At 51.2% G+C, this 24764-nt stretch overlaps 2 protein-coding genes and 1 long non-coding RNA gene across 7 annotated transcripts in view; 2 read left to right on the forward strand and 1 right to left on the reverse strand.

The window, feature by feature from the left end:
- Nucleotides 1-17846, forward strand: part of LASP1 (LIM and SH3 protein 1) — a 94296-nt gene extending 76450 nt beyond the window's left edge. For all 4 annotated transcript variants that reach the window (XM_017879005.1, XM_017879003.1, XM_017879004.1 and 1 more), the window contains 3 exons: nt 9822-9972; nt 10527-10630; nt 14644-17846. In XM_017879005.1, coding sequence (XP_017734494.1) covers nt 9822-9972; nt 10527-10630; nt 14644-14817 — 429 coding nt within the window. In that variant the 3' untranslated portion in view covers nt 14818-17846. The remainder of the gene's footprint in view (nt 1-9821; nt 9973-10526; nt 10631-14643) is intronic.
- A 2828-nt stretch (nt 17847-20674) lies between these two features.
- On the forward strand, nt 20675-22716 carry LOC108533964 (uncharacterized). The gene is made up of 2 exons (XR_001886857.1): nt 20675-21635; nt 22166-22716. It is a non-coding gene; the product is annotated as an uncharacterized LOC108533964 (long non-coding RNA).
- The window catches only part of FBXO47 (F-box protein 47), a 40885-nt gene continuing 38337 nt past the window's right edge, over nt 22217-24764 (reverse strand). For both annotated transcript variants that reach the window (XM_017879010.1, XM_017879009.1), the window contains one exon: nt 22217-22355. In XM_017879010.1, coding sequence (XP_017734499.1) covers nt 22237-22355 — 119 coding nt within the window. In that variant the 3' untranslated portion in view covers nt 22217-22236. The remainder of the gene's footprint in view (nt 22356-24764) is intronic.

The following is a 24764-nucleotide window of genomic DNA, read 5'->3' on the forward strand; positions in this document are numbered from 1 at the left end:
GGCCAAGGCGGGCAGATCACCTAAGGTCCAGAGTTCAAGACCAGCCTGGCCAACGTGGTGAAACCCTGTCTCTACTAAAAATACAAAAATTAGCCAGGTGTGGTGGTACACACCTGTAGTCGCAGCTACTTGGGAAGCTGAGGCAGGACAATTGCTTGAATCCGGGAGGCGGAGGTTGCAGTGAGCTGAGATTGCACCACTGCACTCCAGCCTGGGCAACAGAGCAAGACTCTGTCTCAAAAAAAAAAAGAAAAAGAAAGTGCTGGATACAGTTAGCTACAGAACTGGTTAAGGGCCTACCATTAGTTATACATTGGTTATTGTCCTACAGGAAAATAAAACCGTAAACTTTGAAGATATCTTTGCTGCAGGCAGAAATGCTTTGCATCTCAGTTGGCCAGAAATAATTAGCATTTTATATTTTATAATGAGCTTCAGTCTAATTTAGAGTCTGGCCCTAATCAATAGCAAATAGTCGAACAAAGTTTTGTCCCCAGAGTCAAATAGTCTGAAGGCAGGTTTGTTGGACAATCCTCTAGTTTGATTTTGAAAGCATGTATTTTTCATTATAATTTTAATATGTAATTATGTATTCTTAAACACTATAGTTTTGCTTTTCCTGATTTTGAACACAGAGTAATTTTGTGTATCTTGCTTCTCTTGCACACCATTGGGTTTAAAGATTCATCCATATATTTGTGTGTGGCGGTGGTACATTCTTTTTCATTGCTATATAGTATTCCACTGTTTGTTTATATCACATTTTATTGATTCTGTTGCTGGTGGATATTTGTACTGTTTCCAGTTGCTATGGACATTTTTGTACATTATCTCCTGAGGTCTATGTACGTTGGAACTGCTGCATCTTAGAATGTGTGCTCCTTGGGCCGGGTGCGGTGGCTCACGTCTGTAATCCCAGCACTTTGGGAGGCCAAAGTGGGTGGATCATGACCTCAAGAGATCGAGACCATCCTGGCTAACACGGTGAAACCCCATCACAACTAAAAGTACAAAAAATTAGCCAGGCTCGGTGGCGCAATCCCAGGTACTCTGGAGGCTGAGGCAGGGAGAATCACTTGAACCCGGGAGGCAGAGGTTGCAGTGAGCTGAGATTGCACCACTGCACCCAGCCTGGGCGACAGAGTGAGATTCTGTCTCAAAAAAAAAAAAAAAAAAAAAATGTGTGTTCCTTCAAGTTTACCAGATAATAAGGAACTATTTTCCAAGTGGCTGCACTGATTTACCCTCCCACCAGCAGAGATGAGTTTCATTTGCTCCATGTGCTCAGATACGTTCATTTTAGCATTTTGATTGTGTGGAGTGTGATAGCCCATGGTTTTAAATTGCATTTCTGTGATTACTAATGAAGTTGAGTGCAGACTTTTGTTTTAAAAATAAAATATTGGGGATGGTAGGCTCATGCCTATATCCTAACAGTTTGGAAGGCTGTGGTGGGAGGATTGCTTGAGGCCAGGAGTTTAAGATTTGCCTGGGCAACATAGCAAGATCCCATCTCTACAAAAAAAGAAAGAAAATTAGCCGTGCCTTGTGGCATCCACCTGTAATCCCAGCTGCTGGAGCGGCTGAGGAGGTGGTAAGATTGCTTGAGCCCAGGAGTTTGAGGCTGTGGTGAGCTATGATGGTGCCACCACACTCCAGCCTGGGTGACAGAGCGAGACCCTGTCTCTAAAAAATAAATAAATAAAATAAAATATTGTGAGTCTCTCATGGGGAGCAGTGTTGCATGGTGGTTGAGAACTGAGGCTCTGATGTTTGAACTGGATTCCGACTTAACCCACTGTTTGCCCACATCTTGAGCCTTGGTTTCCCCATCTGTAAAATGGCGATAATTCTTGGACTGGCTGAGAAAAGGAAACGAGGTCAGGCGCAGTGGCTCATGCCTGTAATCCCAGCACTTTGGCAGGCTGAGGCAGGCAGATTATTTGAGGCCAGGAGTTTGAGACCAGCCTGACCAACATGGCAAACCCCCGCCTCCACTAAAAGTAGAAAAAAATAGCTGGGCATGGTGGTGCGCCACTGTAATCTCAGCTACTTGAGAGACTGAAGCGGGAGAATTGGTTGAACTTGGGAGGTGGAGGCTGCAGTGAGCTGAGATCGCACCACTGCACTCCATCCTGGGCGACAGCAAGACTGTCAAGAAAGGAAGAAGGAAAGAAGGAAGGAAAAAGAAAAGGAGTGGTGCATGTAAGGGCATCCACAAAAAGAGCCTAGCTGGTGAGCTGATGATTCCACCGGAGCATGCTGTTCCCTCGTTCACCGTGATGTAGAATCATGTGAGGAGCACCGTATGGAGAGTCAGACTTATTTTCCACCACAGTTGGGAGAGTAGGGAGGTCAGAAAACGGAACATAAGCTAGCAGAGCTTTGTCATGGACCCTAACTTGTCATCCAGGAGTCCCAGCTAGTAGGGTCCTGGCTGAGTTGGGAGGGTCCTTAGGCCCGGACCCCTGAACCCACATGTACTTGGACCTCATGGGACAGGTAGAGTGTGGCCTCTGTCCACAGAGGCCCAGGACAGCTCCCAAGCTGGGACTGTGCTGACATGTCTGGGCTTAGGGCGGTCCTCACTCAGGGCTCTCAGAAGGTCAGAACTTTTCAGAGCTTGAAGCAGGGATCAGCCAGGCCCTTGGAAGCTGGGAAATGTTTCTTTGCCTTTTGAATGTGCTAACATACCCCTTATGTGCCTATTTGCTTAACAAACCAGTAGGTGGGTCAGGAGAGTAATAACGCAATTTCCTCATTTGCTGGGGAGGGGAGGGAGAGGAAGCTGAGGGTTTGGGAATTTTGCCCAGGTGGGCCCAGGCTAGAGGGAGCTGAGCCTCACTTTTTCTCAGCCCATTTAGCCCCTCTGTACCGCCCATCCTGAGTTGCATGCCTGGTGTCCCTCTCTCTCGAGTTAGGGTGACTTTCTGATTATCATTCCTGTTGAGAGTGAAAAGGGGTGCATTGAAGTTAATCCCTGGGCAGCAGGCATGAACTGGGACGTGTGGTAACCCTGCTCCGCGCCTGTTCTCAGGAAAGGCCTGTCTAGCTGGGATTTTGTCCTTGTGTCCTCAGCCAGCCTTGGCTGTTACTGAGCAATGAAAGCTCTGCCTCGGGAAGTCATTTAATTTCTGAGCCTCATTTTCCCCTTTTGTAAAATGGGAATGCAAGTGTGTGTGTCCGACTCATTTTTAGGGCGATGATTGTCAGGGTATGAACAGCTTGGTCGAGCTGTGTGAAGAGCTGCGCAGCTGCAGAGGTTGTTAACATCGATAGCCACCCGGAAAGGGCGTCCTGGGTTCAGGCAGCTATTCCTCCAGCTGTCTGGGTCAGCCGGCAGTAACTTTAGATACATTTATCTATGTGTAATGACTTTTTGAGAAGCAAGATCGGTTTCCCCAGCCCTTTATGGGAATACCCACGTGTCCATACTTGCTTTCAGCTTAGAGTTTGCTCAGGTTCCTAGAGCTGGTCAGGGTTCCCAGGACTGCCTGGGAGCAGATGGTACCATGGCCTTGTTTACAGATGAGGAAACTGAGACCCAGAGGGGAAAGTGACTCTCCCAAGGTCATGTGAGTAAGCATACAGCTTCCCCAAGGATGAGGCATTGGTCTGGCAACAGTGCGGCCCATCATAAGGGACTGAGCCTGTGGGGTCCAGACCTGCTCTCCTCCCAGGGGAAAAGGCTCCCTGTCACCCCATCGCTAATGCAGATAGGGTCACGTCCAGGGGAGCTGTCACACATTCATCTGGGCCCCCAACATCAAGGACACCTGTCCCTGCAGGCCCCTTGCTGGCACCTTCGGGGCCCGGGGCAGGTCCCTGTCCACTCCGTGTCTGCACTTCCTTCCCTGGTCATGTGTTCTCAGGGGCAGCCTCTTTTCCTTAACAGAAAGGAAACAAGGGAAGCTGACCTTTCCCACTTCGGGACAAAAGTTGGAAGGCCAGGTGCCTTGTGAGCCTGGAGGCCTCAGGAGGGGTGGCACCTTCCCTTGTGCCCTCCCCACGACCACCACCAGTGGACAGGGGTCACTAAGAGAGTGGGGCTCAGGAGACTCACCTTCTGTGCTGGGTCTATGAGAACGTCACCTGGAGTGCCCCTCCCAGTGGGTATTGGGGTCGGATGGGTTTTCAGCCTGGCCCGGGCTGGCTGCCTCACCTCAGGAACAGGCTTAGCCTGTGCTGCCATGTGGGTGCGGGTCCTTGCTCCGGCCTGAAGGGAGGGGGCCGGGAAAGGAGGGGCTGATCCTGACCCAAACCCCTAAGTAAACTGCCCTCTGTGTCCAGACCGGACTCCCTCCAGACTCTGTCCAGGCCCTCGCCACTGCCCTCCCTGTGCCCCCAGCCTGGGCTGCAGGAACTGTCGGCTGTTCAGCCCCCAGGAGCAGCAACGATGCAGGTTTTCCCAGCTGTTAACGTGTAAGCTCTACCTGGCCATGTGCTTGCTCTTGCCTTTTGTGCACAGCGAGTGCCAAGCGGGAGAGGGGACAGCAGAGACGGTGTGCGGAGGGGATGCCCAAAAGGGACTGCCCAGGCTAGGACAGCCCTGATGGGGCAGGGGTGCTCCGGGAAACAGCAGGCTTTGCCTCTCCTCCTCTTCCCACCCCACTACTCCCACCCCATTTTCCCAGATCAGGAAAAGGCAGGCCAGTGTCCTGGGGAACAGGAAGTGAAGCTGGTTTCCAGCCAGGTTCCTGCTAGGGCCTGGAGGAAATTCCTGCAGGACTGAGCCCGTCTGGGAAGGACCAGTTTCTCTCCTTGTCTAGGTGTCTTGCTTTCTGAGTTTCCTCTGAGGGTGGGGGAGAGCTGTCGCTCTCTTCACTCTCTGTCCCACTTCTGTCCTCCCGGATCCTCAAACCCTGAGCCCTCACACCTTTCTATGGTTGTTCCTCTCCCCACCAGTTTCCTCTCTGGAAAGTGAAGAGGAGGCCGGGCACTGTGGCTCACGGCTGTAATCCCAGCACTTTGGGAGGCCGAGGTGGGCAGATCACAAGGTCGAGAAGTTCAAGACCAGCCTGGCCAGCAGGGTTTTAGTAAAACCCTGTCTCTACTAAAAATACAAAAATTAGCCGGGTGTGGTGGCGGGCCCCTGTAATCCCAGCTACTCAGGAGGCTAAGGCAAGAGAATCACTTGAACCTGGGAGACGGAGGGTGCAGTAAGCTGAGATTGTGCCACTGCACTCCAGCCTGGGTGACAGAGCAAGACTCTGTCTCAAAAAAAAAAAAAAAAAGAAAAGTGAAGAGGATAGAGCCTACCAGGGGTCGTCAAGGTGTGGGACAGCCTGCATGTTCCTATAGGAAGAAAACTCTAGAACTCCTGGTTCTGGTTCTTTTTCATCTCATCTCATCTCATTCATTCATTCATTCGAGATGGACTCACTCTGTCGCCCAGGCTGGAGTACAGTAGCTCGATCTCGGCTCACTGCAATCTCCATCTCCTGGGTTCAAGTGATTCTCATGACTCGGCCTCCCAAGTAGCTGGGATTACAGTTGCCCACCACCACGCCTGACTAAGTTTTGTATTTTTAGTAGAGACAGGGTTTCACTGTGTTGGCCAGGCTAGTCTTGAAACTCCTGACCTCAAGCGATCCACCGGCCTCGGCCTCCCAAAGTGCTGGGATTAAAGGTGTGAGCCACCACACCTGGCCATCTCATACTTTTAACATTCATTTTTTGGTGCAAGTTTTACAATATACATTCTATATTTGTCAAGTGATAACTTCTGTGTAACTTATAAAATACACATAATTCAGGAAGGTTGTGCTAAAATACATTTAACCAATAGGAGTATGCCGCCAGAGTATTTTGGCAAACAAGGGTCAGTAAATTTTTTCTGCAAAGGGCCGGGTAGGAGCTATCTCAGGCTTTGTGGCCATATGGCCTCTGTGGCAGCAACTCAGTTCTGCAGTTCTGCCGTGAAAGCAGCCACAGATAAGAGGTAATTGAGTGGGTGTGGCTGTGTTCCAATAAAACTTTATTTCTGGAGGCTGAAATTTGAATTTCAGAGAAATTTCATGTGTCATGAAATATTATTCCTCTTTTGGTTCTTCTCCCCCCCTTCACCGCCCCCTGCCAAGCATTAAAAAATGTAGAACCTGTTCTTAGCAGCCGGCTGTGGGCTGGATTTGGTCCATGGACCATAGATTCCCAGCATCTGCTCTAGACCACCCATTCTCAGACTTGAAGCCTGCTTCAGACTTACCTGGGAAGCTTTTTTTCCAAAATGCATATTCCAGAACCCCAGCCCTGATTTTGCAGATTCTCTGGAAGGCCCCAGAACCTGCATTCTAACAAGGAGCCTAGTTGAGTCAGACACAGGTAGTCTGGAGACTACTTTTTTTTTTTCTTTTGTTTTTGAGATGGAGTCTCACTCTGTTGCCCAGGATGGAGTGCAATGGCGCTATCTCAGCTCACTGCAACCTCCGCCTCCGGGGTTCAAGGAATTCTTGTGCCTCAGCCTCCTGAGTAGCTGGGATCACAGGTGCCTGGCTATGTTGGCCAGGCTGGTCTCAAACTCCAGACCTCAGGTGATCCACCAGTCTCAGCCTCCCAAAGTGCTGGGATTACAGGTGTGAGCCACCACACCCGGCCTGGAGACCACATTTTAAGAAGCAAAGCTCAAGGGTCTCCAGGATCTTGGTCTGTTCTCTTAAGCCAGTCCCGAGGCCTAGGGTGTGCAGTGCTGTGGGAGGCCCTGGCACCAGAATAACTGGCTCCTTCACTACCTTCCAGGAGCTTCCATCCAGTTGAGGGGGGACACCACCCGCCGACAGCACAGCCCAGTCCCGGGTGCTGTGGAAGCCCTGGGTTCAGCCTGGAGCCAGGGCCAGCGTCCCGAGGATGAGGTGCCGAGATGGACCTTGAAGGATGAGAGAAGGCTGGACCGCCCTTGAGTGGCGAGGGTGGGCTGCCTTCAGGTTGACCTTAATCCCTTCCCTCCCTACCACCATATGCCTGGATGACCTTGGGCAGGTCCCTTAGCCTCTCTGGATATTGGGATATGACACTGACTGCCTCAGAGGCTTGTGGGGAGGATTCAGTGAGCTGATATGCATGAAGTGTATCAACTAGGGCTGCTGACTGGTATCCCCTTCCCTTGTCTTCCCCCACCACCCCCAACCAGCGGACAGGGTGCTGCTGAGGGAGTGGGCTGGGAGAGTCACTTCTGGCCTTGTCTTAGGGATCTGAGTGCAGGGCATGGGCCCCGTGTCTGGGAGTGCCCTGGTGCCCTTCCTGGTGGGGTTGGGCGTGGTCATTCTGGCCAGGGCTGGCTCCCTCCCCCATGAATAGGCCCACCTGGAGGTCTTTTCCCGTTTGAGGCAATGAGATATGTATGTGAGGCTCTGTGACTCATCTTTTTTTTTTTTTTTAAATTTTGAGACAGAGTCATGGAGTCTCACTCCGTCACCCAGGCTGGAGTACAGTGGTGTGGTCTTGGCTCACTGCAACCTCTGCCTCCTGGGTTCAAGCTATCCTTTTGCCTCAGCCTCCCGAGTAGCTGGGATTACAGGCGCCTGTCACCACACCCAGCTAATTTTTGTATTTTTAGTAGAGACAGGTTTCACCATGGTGGCCAGGCTGGTCTTGAACTCCTGACCTCAAGTGACCCACCCACCTTGGCCTCCCAAAGTTCTGGGATTATAGGTGTGAGCCACCGCGCTCGCCTTATCACCCGCTTTTCTTGTGGTGTATTTTTGCTGCAGGTGCATGCAATACAGGCCTCAAAACCCACCTGATACACGGTTGCCTGGGAATAGGGGTCTTGACTTTTCCCCTGTCCCATATGAGCCCGGGGTCCGGGTCTGGGCTAGGCCAGGTGGGGCTAGAGCAGCTGGATCCAGGCATGTGAGGTGTGAAGGTATGGGCCTTATGCCTCATGGAGTGGCTGGAGGAAGGAGAGTGGGAGCAAGGGTGCCACAGGGTCAGATTGCCACAGGGCCAGGGTGCCGCTGGGCCAGGGTGCCGCAGGATCTGTTTGCCACAGGGTCAGGGTGCTGCAAGCGTGGGGAGTCACTCATGATTCTCCAGGGTCTGGCTCTTAGGCTGAGATCCAGGAGACCTTGGGAGGCCTGTCTTTGGGAGTCTGGGGCAGCCCCAGAAGGCCATCTGGACAGTTTTCAGACCTGAGAGGAGGAAAGACTGGTGTCCAGAGAAGGTGCCATGGGGGTTGGGAGATGGAGGAAGCCTGGGGCCGATCAGAATCTGAATCTAGCAGGGAACACCGAGGCTGGTGTTCTGGTCCCACCGTGGGACTCAGCCTGAAGACGACAAGGTGGATAAATGACCGTTTCTTTCTGACTCAGTTGGCTAAGAGGATTGAGCTGGGGCTGAGGCTCTGGACACAAATGGGCCAGTTGACCCTGAGGTTTCTTTCTGGTAGTGGGGGTGGGGCTTCCTCTGGCTGACGCCGCTTAGGTCTCTGATGGAGGTAGCAGGCTCTCTGGTTCCCCCAAACTGGCCAAGTCCTCCGCCACAGCACCCAAGGGGTCTGGGCAGAGTGCAGCTTCCCTCCCCTCCCCGACTTGGCTTGGTGGGCACCTGCCTCCCCTGCCCTCCTGACCTTGATGGCTAATGCAGCCAGCCCCAGGCAGGCACAGTCACAGCCCTCAAACAACATGAGTTCCCACTCAAGACTCCTGGGTGGTGGTGGTCAAGGTGGGGGTCTCTGTAGCCAGTAGTGCACTTGGGGGCAAGACACTGACTTGAGGGCTTGGAGCCTTACATGCCTGCCTAGTGGGGTGTTCCTGAGGGATATGACTTCTTTGGGCCTCTCTACCCATTTTTGGAACCTGACCTGAGAAGGAGCCCATCTCCAAGACAATGTCCCGCCCTCAGGGAGGGTCTGGCAGTTTTTGTTCCTAAAGGCTGGGGTTCTCAGCAGAGCATCATCCTAGACTGTAGCACCCGTGACATCTTGCACACAAGAGGCGGAATAACCTGTTGATAAAGAGCAAGGCTCTGGAATCTGTGATCTTGGGCCACTCACTTCACTTATCAATCCCTTCGTTTCCTTCTTGCCTGTTACATGGGGTCTGCAATCTACCCCTCAGGGGCGCTGATGAGCTCACATGAGCCTGTGACATAAAATGCCTAGCACGACCCTGGCACAGTAAGAACTCAGTAAACCGCTGCTGCTGTTGTTACTGTTGATTGGGGCGGAAACAGAGCAGCCCCCGCCTCTGCCGCAGGCATATAAAAGTGACCACTTGGCCGGTCGCGGTGGCTCATGCCTGCAATCCTTGCAGTTTGAGAGGCCGAGGCGGGTGGATCACCTGAGGTCAGGAGTTTGAGACCAGCCTGGTCAATGTGATGAAACCCTGTCTCTACTAAGAATACAAAAAATTAGCTGGGTGTAGTGGCAGGCGCCTATAATCCCAGCTACTTGGGAGGCTGAGGCAGGAGAATCGCTTGAACCCTGGAGGTGGAGGTTGCGGTGAGCCCAGATTGCGCCATTGCACTCTAGCCTGGGCGACAGAGCAAAACTCCATCTCAAAAAAAAAGAAAAGAGACCACAAACTTTGATCTGATTCTTTAGTTCCTTTAGTTCTCATGGTGCTTTTACGTCGGTCATTTCATTGCATTTTCCAGCAACGCCTGAGGGAGATACTGGTGTCCCATTTTGCAGAGGTGAAAACTGAGACTTGGCAAGGTTAGGTAGCTTGTCCAAGGGCACACAGCTGGTGCTTCCAGAGCAAGACCTGGCTTTCTCTGGCCAAAGCTCTTGGGGAGTCTCTCCCATCCTGGGATCTTGAGGGTCACGGGAAGGAACTGGGTGGTTTGTGGTGGGATCCTTTACCCAGTGCCTTCTGACCTTTCAGATAAAATACCATGAGGAGTTTGAGAAGAGCCGCATGGGCCCTAGCGGGGGCGAGGGCATGGAGCCAGAGCGCCGAGATTCCCAGGAAAGCAGTAGCTACCGGCGGCCCCCGGAGCAGCAGCAGCCTCACCACATCCCGACCAGTGCCCCGGGTGAGCGCAGGGCCTGTTGGTGCAGACCACGTAAGGCGAGGCCAGTGGGGTGGGGAGGAAGCCAGAGAGAAGACAGACAGACAGATACACCTTCTGGAGCCTTGCTCTTAATCAACAGGCAATTCAGCCTCTCGTGTGCAAGAGGGGACAGAGGACCTGAGGCCGGGCCAGCTGGGGTGGGGAGGAAGCCGGCGAGAGACAGACACACACGCGCACATACACACATGCATGCACGCATGCAGGCGTGGAAAGGACTGCTTCCCAAGCCCCCAAGTCCCATTCTCATCCAGGATGAGGGCGTGAGCACCAGGGTCTGGCCTGTACTGTGCCAAGAGGATTGAAAGGAGAGGCCCCCAGGTCATGGGGCTCAGAGCCCCTGCTGTGGGATACACCACACAGGCAGATGTGCACACGTGGACATTAGCCTTTGAGCCGTGGGGCTTGAGCCGGGTTGGGTATGGGGTCGAAGTGCATGGTATGGGCTTCTCGGGAGCTCTGGGAGGGGCTGGGTTTGGCAGGACGGTTTTCGAGCCCTGTCTCTTCCCATCTTCCAGTTTACCAGCAGCCCCAGCAGCAGCCGGTGGCCCAGTCCTATGGTGGCTACAAGGAGCCTGCAGCCCCAGTCTCCATACAGCGCAGCGCCCCAGGTGGTGGCGGGGTGAGTAACGCTGGCCGGAGGGGAGAGGCCAGAGGCAGGGGGTCCTCAGGGAAGGCTTGGACACAGCTGGTGGATTCTTCTGACCTTTGCACCCACACTGTTGTGTGTGATGATAAGGATCTCAGCCTCATGAGCAGAGAGGAAATTGGTTAGTGTAGTGGGCAGAGGCTGGCTGGGACTGGGGCCCTGCATTCCACCCCTGGTGTACCATGGGCAGGTCAATCACCCTGCTTTGGGCGGGGTTTCCTTACCCCAGCTACCTGGGAACACACAAGGCACCTTTCTGTGTGGGGCCTTCCAGCCCTGGGCGCTGCTCTCCTCGTGTCATGAGGATGGTCCCCAAATCCTTCAGCTCTCAGGCTGCCCCTGCCTCTGAGGGGCCTCCCCAGCCATGCCGTGCAAAGCGCACCACCCTGATGCTTTGCATCACTCAACCCCACTGGCTGCCTTCAGAGCACTTTTCCAACTAAAAGAACTCTTTGTATTGGTCATCTTCTCTGTATCCCCTGCTGGTCTGGGGACCTGGCAGCATCCCTATGGTTCAACTACTCTGTGCCAGGCCTAGAGCAAGTGAATGATCTGTAAGTCCTGCCACTCACTCCACCCATGGGTGCCGCTGAGCCACCCTGACCAAGTTCCTGGCAGGCTCAGCGCCTCCAGGCTGGGTGCCTGGGAATTCAAAGTAGCTCACATAGGAGCAGAACAGATACTAGAGAGATAAAATCGCCTGAGATAATGGCAGGCTGGAGCCTGATGCTCTGGCCACACAAACAAAGGTATGTTAGGACTGCCCGCGGCACTGACACAAGAGTTAGTCTGAAGGATAAGGTTCCTGGCAGCCCAGCCAGTCCTTCCCTCCTTAATGGGTCTGTCCTGGATGTGCGGGGTCCATCTCTGAATATAAAGCCACCTCCTGCCCTCTGGGGGCTTACATTCCAGTCAGGGGGACAAACAAGAAAGCAGTAAGAAAATAGGTATATAGGCCGGGCACGGTGGCTCAAGCCTGTAATCCCAGCACTTTGGGAGGCCGAGGCGGGCGGATCACGAGGTCAGGAGATCGAGACCATCCTGGCTAACACGGTGAAACCCCGTCTCTACTAAAATACAAAAAAAAAAACTAGCTGGGCGAGGTAGCGGGCGCCTGTAGTCCCAGCTACTCGGGAGGCTGAGGCAGGAGAATGGCATAAACCCGGGAGGTGGAGCTTGCAGTGAGCTGAGATCCGGCCACTGCACTCCAGCCTGGGCGACAGAGCAAGACTCCGTCTGAAAAAAGAAAAAAAAAAGAAAACAGGTATATAATGTAAGGTCAGCGGTGACATGCTGTGAAGAGAAAGACAGCAGGGTGAGGGATGGATAGAAAGCAGCCGGATTAAGACATTTGGCCAGGTGCGGTGGCTCACACTTGTAATCCCAGCAGTTTGGGAGGCCAAGGCGGGCAGATCACTTGAGGGCAGGAGTTTGAGATCAGCCTGGCCAACATGGTGAAACCTCCTGTCTACCAAAAATACAAAAATTAGCCAGGTGTGGTGGCGTGTACCTGTAATCTGTAATCCCAGTTACTCGGGAGACTGAGGCAGTAGCATTGCTTGAACCGGAGAGGCAGAGGTTACAGTGAGCCAAGATCGCACCACTGCACTCCAGCCTGGGCGATAGAGCAAGACTCCATCTCCAAAGAAAAAAGACATTTGGCCGGGTGCAGTGGCTCACGCCTGTAATCCCAGCACTTTGGGAGGCCAAAGTGGGCGGATCACCTGAGTCAGGAGTTTGAAACCAGCCAGGCCAACATGGTGAAACCCTGTCTCTACTGAAAATATAAAATTAGCCGGGCATGGTGGTGCATGCCTGTAATCCCAGCTACTTGGGAGGCTGAGGCAGGAGAATTGCTTGAACCTGGGAGGTGGAGATTGCAGTGAGCCAAGATCATGCCATTTACACTCCAGCCTGGGCAACAAGAGTGAAATTCTGGCTGGGAAAAAAAAAAAAAAAGACGTGACATTTCAGCAAAGTCCTCAATAAAGGAAAGAGTGAGCCGTGCAACGAGGACAGCAAGCGCGAAGGTGGTGAGGCGGGAATATTCTAGGAAAGTTCAAGGAGCAGCAGGAAACCCAAATTGACTACAGTGGGAGAGGGGAAGAGTTCTGATTATGCAGGGACTTGTGGGCCCCAGGAAGGCCTCTGGGACCTGTGATCTGTGCAGAGCGACACAGGTTTTTGGAAGACCACACTGGCAGCTGTGTTGAGAAGAGGCTGGTTTAAGGGTGGAAGCAGGGAGACCGTCAGGAGGCTGTTGCAGGATACAGGCATGGATGGGAGCGGCTCAGACCAAGACAGAGGCAGAATTGGTGATGAGAGAGACTGAGGTCACTTCATGAGAGGTGTGACCTCTTATCCCATAGACCTGTTGTTTTCAAACTGTCCTGTGGAGCCTCAGAGACAAGTCAAGGGCAGTGAAGATCAGGGGAGGTAGAATGTTGTCTATAGCTATAGGATTTATTTATTTTTTTATTTTTCCTCTCTCTCTCTCTTTTTTTTTTTTTTTTTTGAGACGGAGTCTCGCTCTGTCGCCCGGGCTGGAGTACAGTGGCCGGTTCTCAGCTCACTGCAAGCTCCGCCTCCCGGGTTTATGCCATTCTCCTGCCTCAGCCTCCGAGTAGCTGGGACTACAGGCGCCCGCCACCTCACCCGGCTAGTTTTTTGTATTTTTTAGTAGAGACGGGGTTTCACCGTGTTAGCCAGGATGGTCTCGATCTCCTGACCTCGTGATCCGCCCGTCTCGGCCTCCCAAAGTGCTGGGATTACAGGCTTGAGCCACCGCGCCCGGCCTCCTCTCTCTTTTTTAAAACTCCATCCTGGTAGTAGGTGACGCTGTAGGATTTTGTGTGCCTTACTGGACATTACCTAGATCTAGGGCTTAAGCATCAGATTTTGGCTGAGGCTTGGAAGGTGGAACCTGATAGACACGTCCCCTGAAGACTTTTCTCCCGAGGAAAGGTCTTTGTCCTGAACTTGGACAGGACTCATCATGGCTTCTGAAAGAAACTACTGGTGCTTATAATCATACAAATAATAGCATACAGGTCATGTTTTTTCTGTTTTTGTTTTTGTATTTTCTTTTTTGAGACAGGGTCACGCTCTGCTGCCCAGGCTGGAGTGCAGCAGTGGTGCAATCACAGCTAGCTCACTGCAGCCTCAGCCTCCTGGGTTGAAGTGATCCTCCCACCTCAGCCTCCTGAGTAGCTGAGACTACAGGCATATACCACTAAGCCTAACTAATTTTTTATTTTTTGTAGAGATGGGCTCACGCTTGTAATCCTAGCACTTTGGGAGGCCGAGGCGGGCAGATCACTTGAGACCAGGAGTTTGAGACCATCGTGGCCAACATGGTGAAACCCTGTCTCTACAAAAAAGTACGAAAATTAGCTGGGCATGGTGGTACACACCTATAGTCCCAGCTACTCGGGAGACTGAGGCAGGAGAATCACTTGAACCCAGGAGGTGGATGTTGCAGTGAGCCATTGCATTCCAGCTTGGGTGACAAAGCAAGACTCCATCTCAAAAAAAAAAAGGGAGGGGGGAGTTGTTCTCACTATGTTTCCCAGGCTGATTTCAAACTTCTGGGCTCAAGCAGTTCTCCTGCCTTGGCCTCCCACAGTGCTGGGATTACAGGTGTGAGCCACTGCACCTGGCCTGCGTGTCATATTTTTAGACATTCCTGTGTCATCATGGCTGGTGGACCTTACTGCAGTCCTGTTCAGGGAGGTGGGGCAGAGCTGATGTGACCCAGTCCCTGTTCTGCCTCTGGCCCTTAATAGCTGCCAAAGGTTGTGAAAGATCGATTGCTCTCAGAAAGCAAGACACAGAGGTAAGAATCTTTGTAGCAGAGCCTGGTGCTCCATTTCTGAGTTCACTGCTCCCCCAGGCTCTGCTCCAGGGTCCTGGAGAGTTAGAAAGAAATGCTCAGACCCAGGTGAGCCGGCATCCAGGGCCCTCGGCTGACCACACTTCCCCCACAGAAGCGGTACCGTGCGGTGTATGACTACAGCGCCGCCGACGAGGACGAGGTCTCCTTCCAGGACGGTGACACCATCATCAACGTGCAGCAGATCGACGACGGCTGGATGTACGGGACGGTGGAGCGCACCGGCGACACGGGGATGCTGCCGGCCAACTACGTGGAGGCCATCTGAACCTGCAGCGCCCCCATCTGTCTTCAGCACATTCCACGGCATCGCATCCGTCCTGGGCGTGACCCGTCCATTCTTCAGTGTCTCTGTTTTTTAAAACCTGCAACAGCTTGTGATTCCTACCCCTCTTCCAGCTTCTTTTGCCAACTGAAGCCTTCTTCTGCCACTTCCGCGGGCTCCCTCCTCTGGCAGGCTTCCCCCTTGACCGACTTCTTGGTTTTCTCTCTGGATGGAACGGGCGTGGGCCTCTCTGGGGGAGGGTGAGGCCCGTGGGGCAGGGCTGGAATGGAAGACCTGTTGGCCTGTGGGCCTCGCCTGCCCCTCTGTTCTCTTCCCTCACGTCCTCCTGCCCAGCTCCTCACATACCCACACATTCCAGGGCTGGGGTGAGCCTGAGACTCCCAGGACCCCAGGGCAGGGGCTCCCTACATTCTCCAAAGTGGGATCCACTTCTTGGTGCCTGGGTTGGCGACGGGGGCTCTGCCGTTGTGTAGGGACCAGTGGGATGGGCTTTACTTCTCTCTCTCAAAGAGGGGGCTCTGCCCACCTGGGGTCTCTCTCCCTACCTCCCTCCTCAGGGGCAACAACAGGAGAATGGGGTTCCTGCTGCGGGGTGCACTCATCCCCTCCCCACGCGTTCCTTCGCACACTGTGATTTTGCCCTCCTGCCCACGCATACCTGCAGCGGGCAAAGAGCTCCCCAGGAAGCACCGCTTGGGTCAGGTTCTTGCCTTTCTTAATTTTAGGGACGGCTACCGGAAGGAGGGGAACAAGGAGTTCTCTCCCACAGCCCCTTTCCCCACGCCCACCCCCAGTCTCCAGGGACCCTTGCCTGCCTCCTAGGCTGGAAGCCATGGTCCCGAAGTATTGGGCAAGGGTGCCTCAGGGCCTTTTGGTCTTCAGCCTCCCTCAGCCCCCAGGATCTGGGTTAGGTGGCTGCTCCTCCCTGCTCCTCATGGGAAGATGTCTCAGAGCCTTCCATGGCCTCCCCTCCCCAGCCCAATGCCAAGTGGACTTGGAGCTGCACAAAGCCAGCAAGGATCACTAAAACTCCAAGACCTGGTGTGTGGAGGCAGGAGCATGTATGTCTGCAGGTGTCTGACATGCAAGTGTGTGAGTGTGAATGTGAGAGATGGGGCAGGGGGTGTGTCTGTAGGTGTCTCTGGGCCTATGTGTGGGTGGGGTTATGTGAGGGTACGAAGAGCCATCTTCCCCTGGGAGTTTCCTCAGAACCCACAGTGAGAGGGGAGGGCTCCTGGGGGAGAGAAGTTCCTTACGTTTTTTTGGAATGAAGCTCCTTCTCCCCGTCTCTGAGTGGAGGAAGCCCACCAAACTGCACTTTGCAGCGTGCAGGGTGGAAGGTAAGAGGTTGGTGTGGAGTTGGTGGGGCTGCCACAGGGTCTGCAGCCTGCTGGGGCTAAGGGGTGGAGGAAGGCTCTGTCACTCCAGGCATATTTTTCCCCATCTCTGTCTGGGGCTGCAGAACAGGGTGGCAGAAGTGTCACCCTGTGGGTGTCTCACTCTGTGGGCTCTTTCCCTAGACCTCCCCATCACTTACATAAAGCTCCCCTGAAGCAAGAAAGAGGGTCCCAGGGCTGCAAAACTGGAAGCACAGCCTCCGGGATGGGGAGGGAAAGATGGTGCTATATCCAGTTCCTGCTTTCTGCTCACGGGTGGCTGTGACAACCCTGGCCTCACTTGATTTCATCTCTGGTTTTCTTGCCACCCTCTGGGAGTCCCCATCCCATTTTCACCCTGAGCCCAACCAGGCCCCCCGCCGCTGGCCTCTTGTCCCTTTGCACACTTGTACCCCCAGGTGAGGGGCAGGACCTGAAGGTGTTGGCCTGTTCAACAATCAGTCATCGTGGGTGTTTTTGTCAACTGCTTGTTAATTGATTTGGGGATATTTGCCCCAAATGAGAGGTTGAGGAAAAGACTGTGGGTGAGGAGGCCCTGCCTGACCCATCCCTTTTCCTTTCTGGCCCCAGCCTAGGTGGAGGCAAGTGGAATATCTTATATTGGGCGATTTGGGGGCTTGGGAGGCAGAGAATCTCTTGGGAGTCTTGGGTGGCGCTGGTGCATTCTGTTTCCTCTTGATCTCAAAGCACAATGTGGATTTGGGGACCGAAGGTTAGGGACACATCTCCTTAGAGGACCTGAGTTTGGGAGAGTGGTGAGTGGAGGGGAGGAGCAGCAAGAAGCAGCCTGTTGTCACTCAGCTTAATTCTCCTTCCCAGATAAGGCGAGCCAGTTATGGCATCTTGCTGCAGGCCCTCCCTCTACTCTTCCTGTCCTAAAAATAGGGGCCATTTTCTTACACACCCCCACAGAGAGGAGGGAGTGTCACACTGGTGCTGAGTGACCCAGAAGCTGCTGGGCGTCTCTGTTCCTTACCAGAACCATTACATCCCTAGAAGAGTACAGAGCCCTGAGGGGCTGGGCTGTGCTGGGCTGAGCCCCTGGTCTTCTCTACAGTTCACAGAGGTCTTTCAGCTCATTTAATCCTAGGAAAGAGGCATCAAAGCTAGAATGTGAATATAACTTTTTGTTATATTTGGACCAATACTAAAAATAACAAGAAGCCCAGTGGTGAGCAAAGTGTGTTTTCCCAACACTGCCTCCTGTTTTCTCCCTCTCATGTCCCTCCAGGGAAAATGACTTTATTGCTTAATTTCTGCCTTTCCCCCCTCACACATGCACTTTTGGGCCTTTTTTTATAGCTGGAAAAACAAAATAACACCCTACAAACCTGTATTTAAAAAGAAACAGAAATGACCACGTGAAATTTGCCTCTGTCCAAACATTTCATCCGTGTGTGTGTGTGTGTGTATGTATGTGCGTGTGTGAAGCCACCCATTCATCTTTTTATATGGGGTTGTTGTCTCATTTCGGTCTGTTTTGGTCCCCTCCCTCGTGGGCTTGTGCTCGGGATCAAATCTTTCTGGCCTGTTATGATTCTGAACATTTGACTTGAACCACAAGTGAATCTTTCTCCTGGTGACTCAAATAAAAGTATAATTTTTACCTGCGGACTTGGTTTCCTCTCTGGCTCTGAGGTGCTGTTGTGTGTGTGTGTCTAGCTGTAAGGTGCTGCTGCTGTATGTGTGTGTGTGTCTAGCTGTGAGGTGCTGCTGTGTGCGTGTGTGTGTGTGTCTAGCTGTAACGTACTGCTGTGTGTGTGTGTTCTGTCTGCTTGGGGGCACTGGCCTGTGGCCCTCCTGGGAGCTCTGCTGCCCTTCAGGGAGAGAATGACTTGTCTGGACGCCAAAGGATAGTTTGCTGCTGTCTGACAAGCCCTCGGCCCCTAGTTCCTCCTTGCTGAGAACTCCCCACCAACCTACTTCTGGCTTCTCACCTGCTCATTCCTCTCTGCCCAACTTAGTGATGCTCCCGGAAGCTTCCCTGAGCTCCGTCTTGTCTTACTGTGTCACTTCCTCAGTGATGTATCTGTCTACCCACTAGCCAGAGCCCTTGGGGCAGGTGATGAGTCTAATTCATCTCTAAATCCCTGGTACTTGCCCAGGAGCAGGTACGGAGCTGTTGAATTAATGAATGAGCTTGGCTGGGGAGCAGTTCTAGCACTCTGCCGCTGCCAGGTAGAGAGTAGGAGCTCCATACGTTTAAGGAATGATATGACAGGGACAGGGCATTCTGCAGTGGGATGGGACCTGGATAAAGCTGTCTGTAAGGTGGCCTGGTAACCCAAAGCACTATTCACAGTGCCTTCTGAATGTAATCTTTAATACACATCCCCTTTCTTCCTTCTTCCTCACAACCCTGTGAGAGAAGTAACTACTTATAGAGGGGCTCACTGAAACCCAGAAAGGCAAAGCAGATTGGTGGCAGTCACAGCTAGTGGCAGAGTGGGGCTGAGACCCCCATGTGTTGCTCACAATCTGGTGGCTGTGCCATTTGGCCGTGGCAGGCCGTGTGCCTGTGTCCTTGGCAGCTCTCAGATGCGTGTCTCCTGGGCTCCATGTTTTGCCCCAGGTGCCCAGGGTCTGTGACTGGCCAGAAGGCCAGGCGGCCTCCCCTCTTGCTCAGTGGGCTTGGGAAGAGGACAGTGGTAGAGAGGTGAGTCTGGCCCCCTCAGTGCTGCCAATCAGCCTCAGGTCCAGCTGCTTGAGGGGCATTTCTCTCTTGGGGCTCAGAACTAAAGCATTCTCCAGCCTCAGAATCACAGCAGGATGGAGAGGAGGAGGGCTCTCCTGAGCTGAGCATTTGTAATCTGGAGAATGACATGGCCAGAGTCCACTGAGCTGGGGCAGTGTGGGGAGTATCCAAGGCGGCCCTGGGTGGTATAATTAGAGACAGCACTGATACCTGCTCCCCTCCAGGGGCGCAGGCAGCCTAATACTTTCCCAATAGAAGGGAATTTGTTGGCAAAGCTTGCCTCATGTTGGCCTGCCCCACTCCCCAGGAGGCTTCATTCACCTTCAGATTTGAGGGAACAGTGCTTTGGGGGGCATTGCTGCCAAGTCTCCACTCCCTGCTCACAGAAAGCTCTGCCTCCTGGGAGTGGGCCAATGGGAGGGGCTTCTGGATTTCCTTCTGACAGTGGCCTAAGTTCTTGAGGTCTAGCATTATGAGGAGGTTACCAATATATCTTAACCCCAGGCCTTTAAAAAAAATACTATTTGGGATGGGGGCCAAGGAAACTAGGCCTCAGAGACATCCTAGGAAATTTTTTAATTTAATAGGAAATAATTGAGGCTTATAAAAGACACAAAATCCTGGCTAACATGGTGAAACCCCGTCTCTACTAAAAATACAAAAAATTAGCTGGGCGTGGTGGTGGGCGCCTGTAGTCCCAGCTACTCGGGAGGCAGGAGAGTGGCGTGAACCCAGGAGGCGAACCTTGCGTTGAGCAGAGATCGCACCACTGCACTCCAGCCTGGGCGACAGAGTGAGACTCTGTCTCATAAATAAATAACCAAACAAATAAATAAATAAAAATAAAGAAAAGAATGAAACAATTCTCTTTTCCCCCTCAGAAGAAACCACTTGAATTTTTTTAATTTCAGGGATGCCCCCTGAGAATTCTGCAGTGTCCTCTCTGTGTATAACACTATGCTGAGCTTTTGGAAGAGGATACCAAATAAAACAAAATTAGGCCAGGTGCAGTGGTTCACACCTGCAATCCCAGCACTTCGGGAGGCTGAGATGGGAGAATTGCTTGAGTCCAGGAGTTTGAGACCAGCCTGGGCAAAATGGCAAGACCCCATCTCTACAAAAAAAGAAGGAAAACAAAACAGTGGGTAATGACTGCAAGAGACGAAGGAGTGAGTGGAGGAGGGGTCTCTGGTGCCCGTCCTGTAAGTGCGCCCTCTGCAAGTTGAGCAGTGCACGTGGGGTGTAGAGGCCTTCCAGACCAAGAGGGGGAGCAGTGTGGGGCAAGAGGAAGAATATGGACTTTGATGTCTGCATGCCTAGTTTTGAATCTTGGTCTCTGACACTTCTTATTTATTTCTTATTTTATTTTATTTATTTTTTTGAGATGGAGCTTCACTCTTGTTGCCCAGGCTGGAGTGCAATCTCAGCTCACTGCAACCTCCACCTCCCGGGTTCAAGCGATTCTCTTGCCTCAGCCTCCCGAGTAGCTGGGATTACAGGCATCCGCCACCACGCCCGGCTAATTTTTTTTTTTTTTTTTTGAGACGGAGTCTTGTTCTGTAGCCCAGGCTGGAGTGCAGTGGCACAATGTCGGCTCCACCTCCTGGGTTCAAGCAATTCTCTGCCTCAGCCTCCCGAGTAACTGGCATTACAGGCAGGCGGCACCAAGTCTGGCTAACTTTTGTATTTTTGGTAGAGAAAGGGTTTCACCATCTTGGCCACACTGGTCTTGAACTCCCGACCTTGTGATCCATCTGCCTTGGCCTACCAAAGTGCTGGGATTACAGGCACGAGCCACTGTGCCTGGCTGGTCTCTGACACGTCTAAGCTATGAAGAATTAGGTATATTTCTGGCCATCTCTGACCCCCATCTATGAAAGACTCGTAGGGTGGTTGAAATTGCACCACATGTACAATATCTGGCCCAATGTAGGAAATGTATAAATGTTAGCTTCATCCCCCAGGGAAGCCCACTGAGATCCATATGAGTCCTTTGTCTGTGTCTCCCCATAATGTGACCTTTAGAAGTTGCCAATGGCCCACCCAATACCCAACCGTGATTTTTCTGAGATAATCTGCCCGAGGTGTGTGAGAGGAAAGGCGAAGAAGGCAGTCAGGAGGATTCACTCCTGGGGGAGCTGGGTAGGATCCTATCTCCTCCTACATCCAGAGCATGCAGGCTCCACTTAGATGCAAAGGGGTCGGATTGGGTTACTGGGGAGAAATTGAGCCCCTTTGATTCTGCGGTTCTGTGGGTCTAAATCTGGCAGCTCCTTGGCTATCCACCCCCAGGCTTTGTGATTGGTTGGCTGTGGTTGGTGGGGGGGCAGGAAGCTTCTGGTGGAGCTGCAGCATCCTTCAGTCTCAGGCCCCCAGGAGGGGGAGGGGAAAGAACAAGGGCTGAGCCGTGGAGGGAAAAGGAGCCATTTCTCTCCACCGACTGCAACCTCCGTGCTCACAGCTCACGTTTCACCAGAATCCAGGGGCCTGGTCGGCCTAGGAATCCACAATGCTGGATATTTTCATCCTGATGTTCTTTGCTATCATAGGCCTGGTCATTCTGTCCTACATTATCTATCTGCTTTAGTGGCCTGGAGCTGCGGCTGGAGCCTGCTGGAGAACAGCTCAGAGGGAAGGATGGAGCTGAATGGCCGAGTGCCCTGCTTGCTGACGCACCGGTGGATTTTTGCTGCTGGCTGTTATCTCGGGTATTGATTTAAAAAAAAAAAAAAGAAAGAGTTTGCTTTCCTATTTTTTTTCTCAGACCACTCTGAAAAGAATAAGAAATGCCAGCTTCTTTCTTTGGGACCTAATTTAAAATAAGAGTTTAAAAATTACAAATAAAATCTACAATGCAAAGGATTTTTAGGCAGAATGGGTTGGGAGTGATGGGTGTGGTGGGGAGGGACTATTATTCCCTAATTTCTTCTTCAACTTAGGTGCTCAAACTCAAGCTGTCTATTTTCTTCCGGTAATTAAAGATAAAACACATCTTTGCATGTCAGCATACTTGCAACATAGTTGTTTACAACTATGCTTGTATAATTGCATTACTTAATTATTGACTCATTCTTATTTGAGGGTGAGACAGCAAATAATTTTACTTGGGGTGGGGCTTTCGGGGAGATGTCCCAACTGTGGGATTTGGTGGAGAGGAGGGAGGAGCTCCTGGTACCTGGGAGCTGATACCTTTGCAGCTGTCCCCATCTAAGCCTTTTTATTTCTGGGTTTCTTACAGCTCCTGGTCTCTCCAGTCCAACAAGAGGCCTCTTATCCACAGCAGCAGTCCCGCTGCCCAGCAGACCTCTTTCAGAGCCTTCCAGACATGGCTGACCCCTGGCAAGCAAGGGGCTTTTTGAGCTGAGAGGCACTTGGCTGGGACATCAGGAATTCATGGACATGGCTGGCAGATACTGCATGTGTTTGAGCTGTAGATAGAGGGGATTGAGAACAGAAAGTTGAAATGGAGACTTATTAAAGTTACTGTGGAGAACTGCTCAAAAATTCATTTTGAATTAAGGAAACTTAAATTCATTTTAAGTTTCCTTAGATCTGAATGCAACTGCACATTACACTCAAATATGTTCCTTCCTTCTCACACACAGGGCTCCCTTGTGAAACTCAAGGGGAAGTTCAAGTTGTCCATCTTCACCTATGAAGTAGTCACTTTATCACTGTCTTTACAGATTGCACAATCTGGGGTTTTGTGGTTTCTCTTGTCTCACTCTCCAGCCAGGAAGAACTTGTCATTTGAGTTTTTAAAATTTATCATTTCTTCCCTACCTCAAACTACTTGTATCCCAGTTTCTCATTTAAAGGGAGAAATGGTTATATAGTCCTCATACTTGCAGCTGATGGAATTATAAATGATAGAAACAAGATGGCTATACTTATTTAGGAAAAATCTCTTACCCCAAAATGAGTGCGTGTGTGTGTGTTTTGTCAAAGATCTTTTCTGGAAAAAAAAAAAAAAAAAAACTTTCCACATAGTTCTCTGACCCGTTAGAGTTGAAGAAACTATATATTTTGGGATTCAGAGTAGAATTGGCTTGCAAATCTGAGGTGTTTATTCCTTTTACAAGTCTGTTGTAATTGTTCTACATTTAATTTTGCCTTCTGACTTAAAAATAAACAAGGAGAGTCAGGCGCAGTGGCTCACGCCTGTAATCCCAGCACTTTGGGAGGCCGAGGTGGGCAGATCATCTGAGGTCAGGAATTGGAGACCAGCCTGGCCAACATGGTAAAACCCCATCTCTAATAAAAATACATAAATTAGTCAGGTGCGGCAGTGCGCGCCTGCAGTCCCAGCTACCTGGGAGGCTGAGGCCAAAGAATCGCTTGAACCGGGGAGGCAGAGGTTGTAGTGAGCTGAGATCATGTCACTGCACTCCAGCCTGGGAGACATAGTGAGACTACAACTCAAATAAAATAAATGAATAAATAGAAAGGTTAAATTAATAGCTTTTAGTAATAACATTGTGTCCAATTTCCATGTTTTAAAACAAAAATTGAGGCATTATATGTCACAATTAAAATGGAAAAGTTGCATTTAAAAATTATGGACAAGGCCAGGCACAGTGGATCACGCCTGTAATCCCAGCACTTTGGGAGGCCGAGACAGGCGGATCACTTGAGGTCAGGAGTTTGAGACCAGTCTGAACAACATGGTGAAACCCTGTCTCTACTAAAAATACAAAAATTACCTGGTGTGGTGGCAGGTGCCCGTAATCCCAGCTACTCAGGAGGCTGAGGCAGGAGAATGGCTTGAACCTGGGAGGCGGAGGTTGCAGTGAGCTGAGATCACACCTCTGCACTCCAGCCTGGGTGACACAGCGAGACTCCATCTCAATAATAATAATAATAATAAAAACATAAGAATTATGGACAAGAAAAAACACCATTCTGGAAGCTTTGTTTTGGCAACAGATTATGTGACTTTGCATAAGTCATTTAAACTTCAGGGCTAGGCCAGGCGCTATGGCACACGCCTATAATCCCAGCATTTAGGGAGGTAGAAGCAGGAGGATAGCTTGAGGCCAGGAATTCCAGACCAGCCCAGGCAACATAGCGAGACCCCCCTCTCCACAAAAATAAAAAATAAAATAAAAATAAAGAAATACATAAGCTTTAAGTCTTCTGTTTATTCTGTCAAATGAAAGTGTTAGGCCAAGGTCGCATTATCTCTTTGGAAACTACATCATTGAGAACAGAATTCCCATGGAACAAACTCTTAATAGTTCACTGGTAGTCCCCCTTTTCTGAACATTCTCCCCAACATGACATTTTACAGTGAAAATTTAACTGCAAAACTCCCTTTTTTCTTGCACCAACAGCCAGATTTTGATGAGAAAATGGCCATATTTATTTACTCCAAATATATATTATGTCAGTGATAATTTGCCTAAACTGTTTCAGGAATATTAACAAGTATGATACTACATTGTGGTATACTGCAAAAAGATAGGTAATCTGACATACATGGATGCAAGAAGCATGACTGTGAAACTGGATATATTTAGGAATGATCTTCAGTGGAGTCCTTGACGTGACATTTTTCACTAAAATAGTCTTCTAACTCCAGTATAACTTAGTGTTTCAAACTACAATTTCCCTCTTCAAGCCAAGACAGCAGCTCTACATCCTTACCTAGGTAATTCAGGCAAGTGCCAGTATTTTGGAGGAGTTCATATTAGAGTTAGTTATGATGGTATAGATCTTTAAGGTATAGTCTAACCAAGCTTGCTCTGGTCTTTTGTGACATCAAGGCTTCTCAGTCTGTATTCTTATAAAGTTGAACCAACTAATCAATTCAGTGAAAAAAAATCAGCAGATTTCAC

The sequence above is a fragment of the Rhinopithecus bieti genome, unplaced genomic scaffold (assembly GCF_001698545.2).
Source record: "Rhinopithecus bieti isolate Rb0 unplaced genomic scaffold, ASM169854v2 scaffold_10685, whole genome shotgun sequence".
Lineage (NCBI taxonomy): Eukaryota > Metazoa > Chordata > Mammalia > Primates > Cercopithecidae > Rhinopithecus > Rhinopithecus bieti.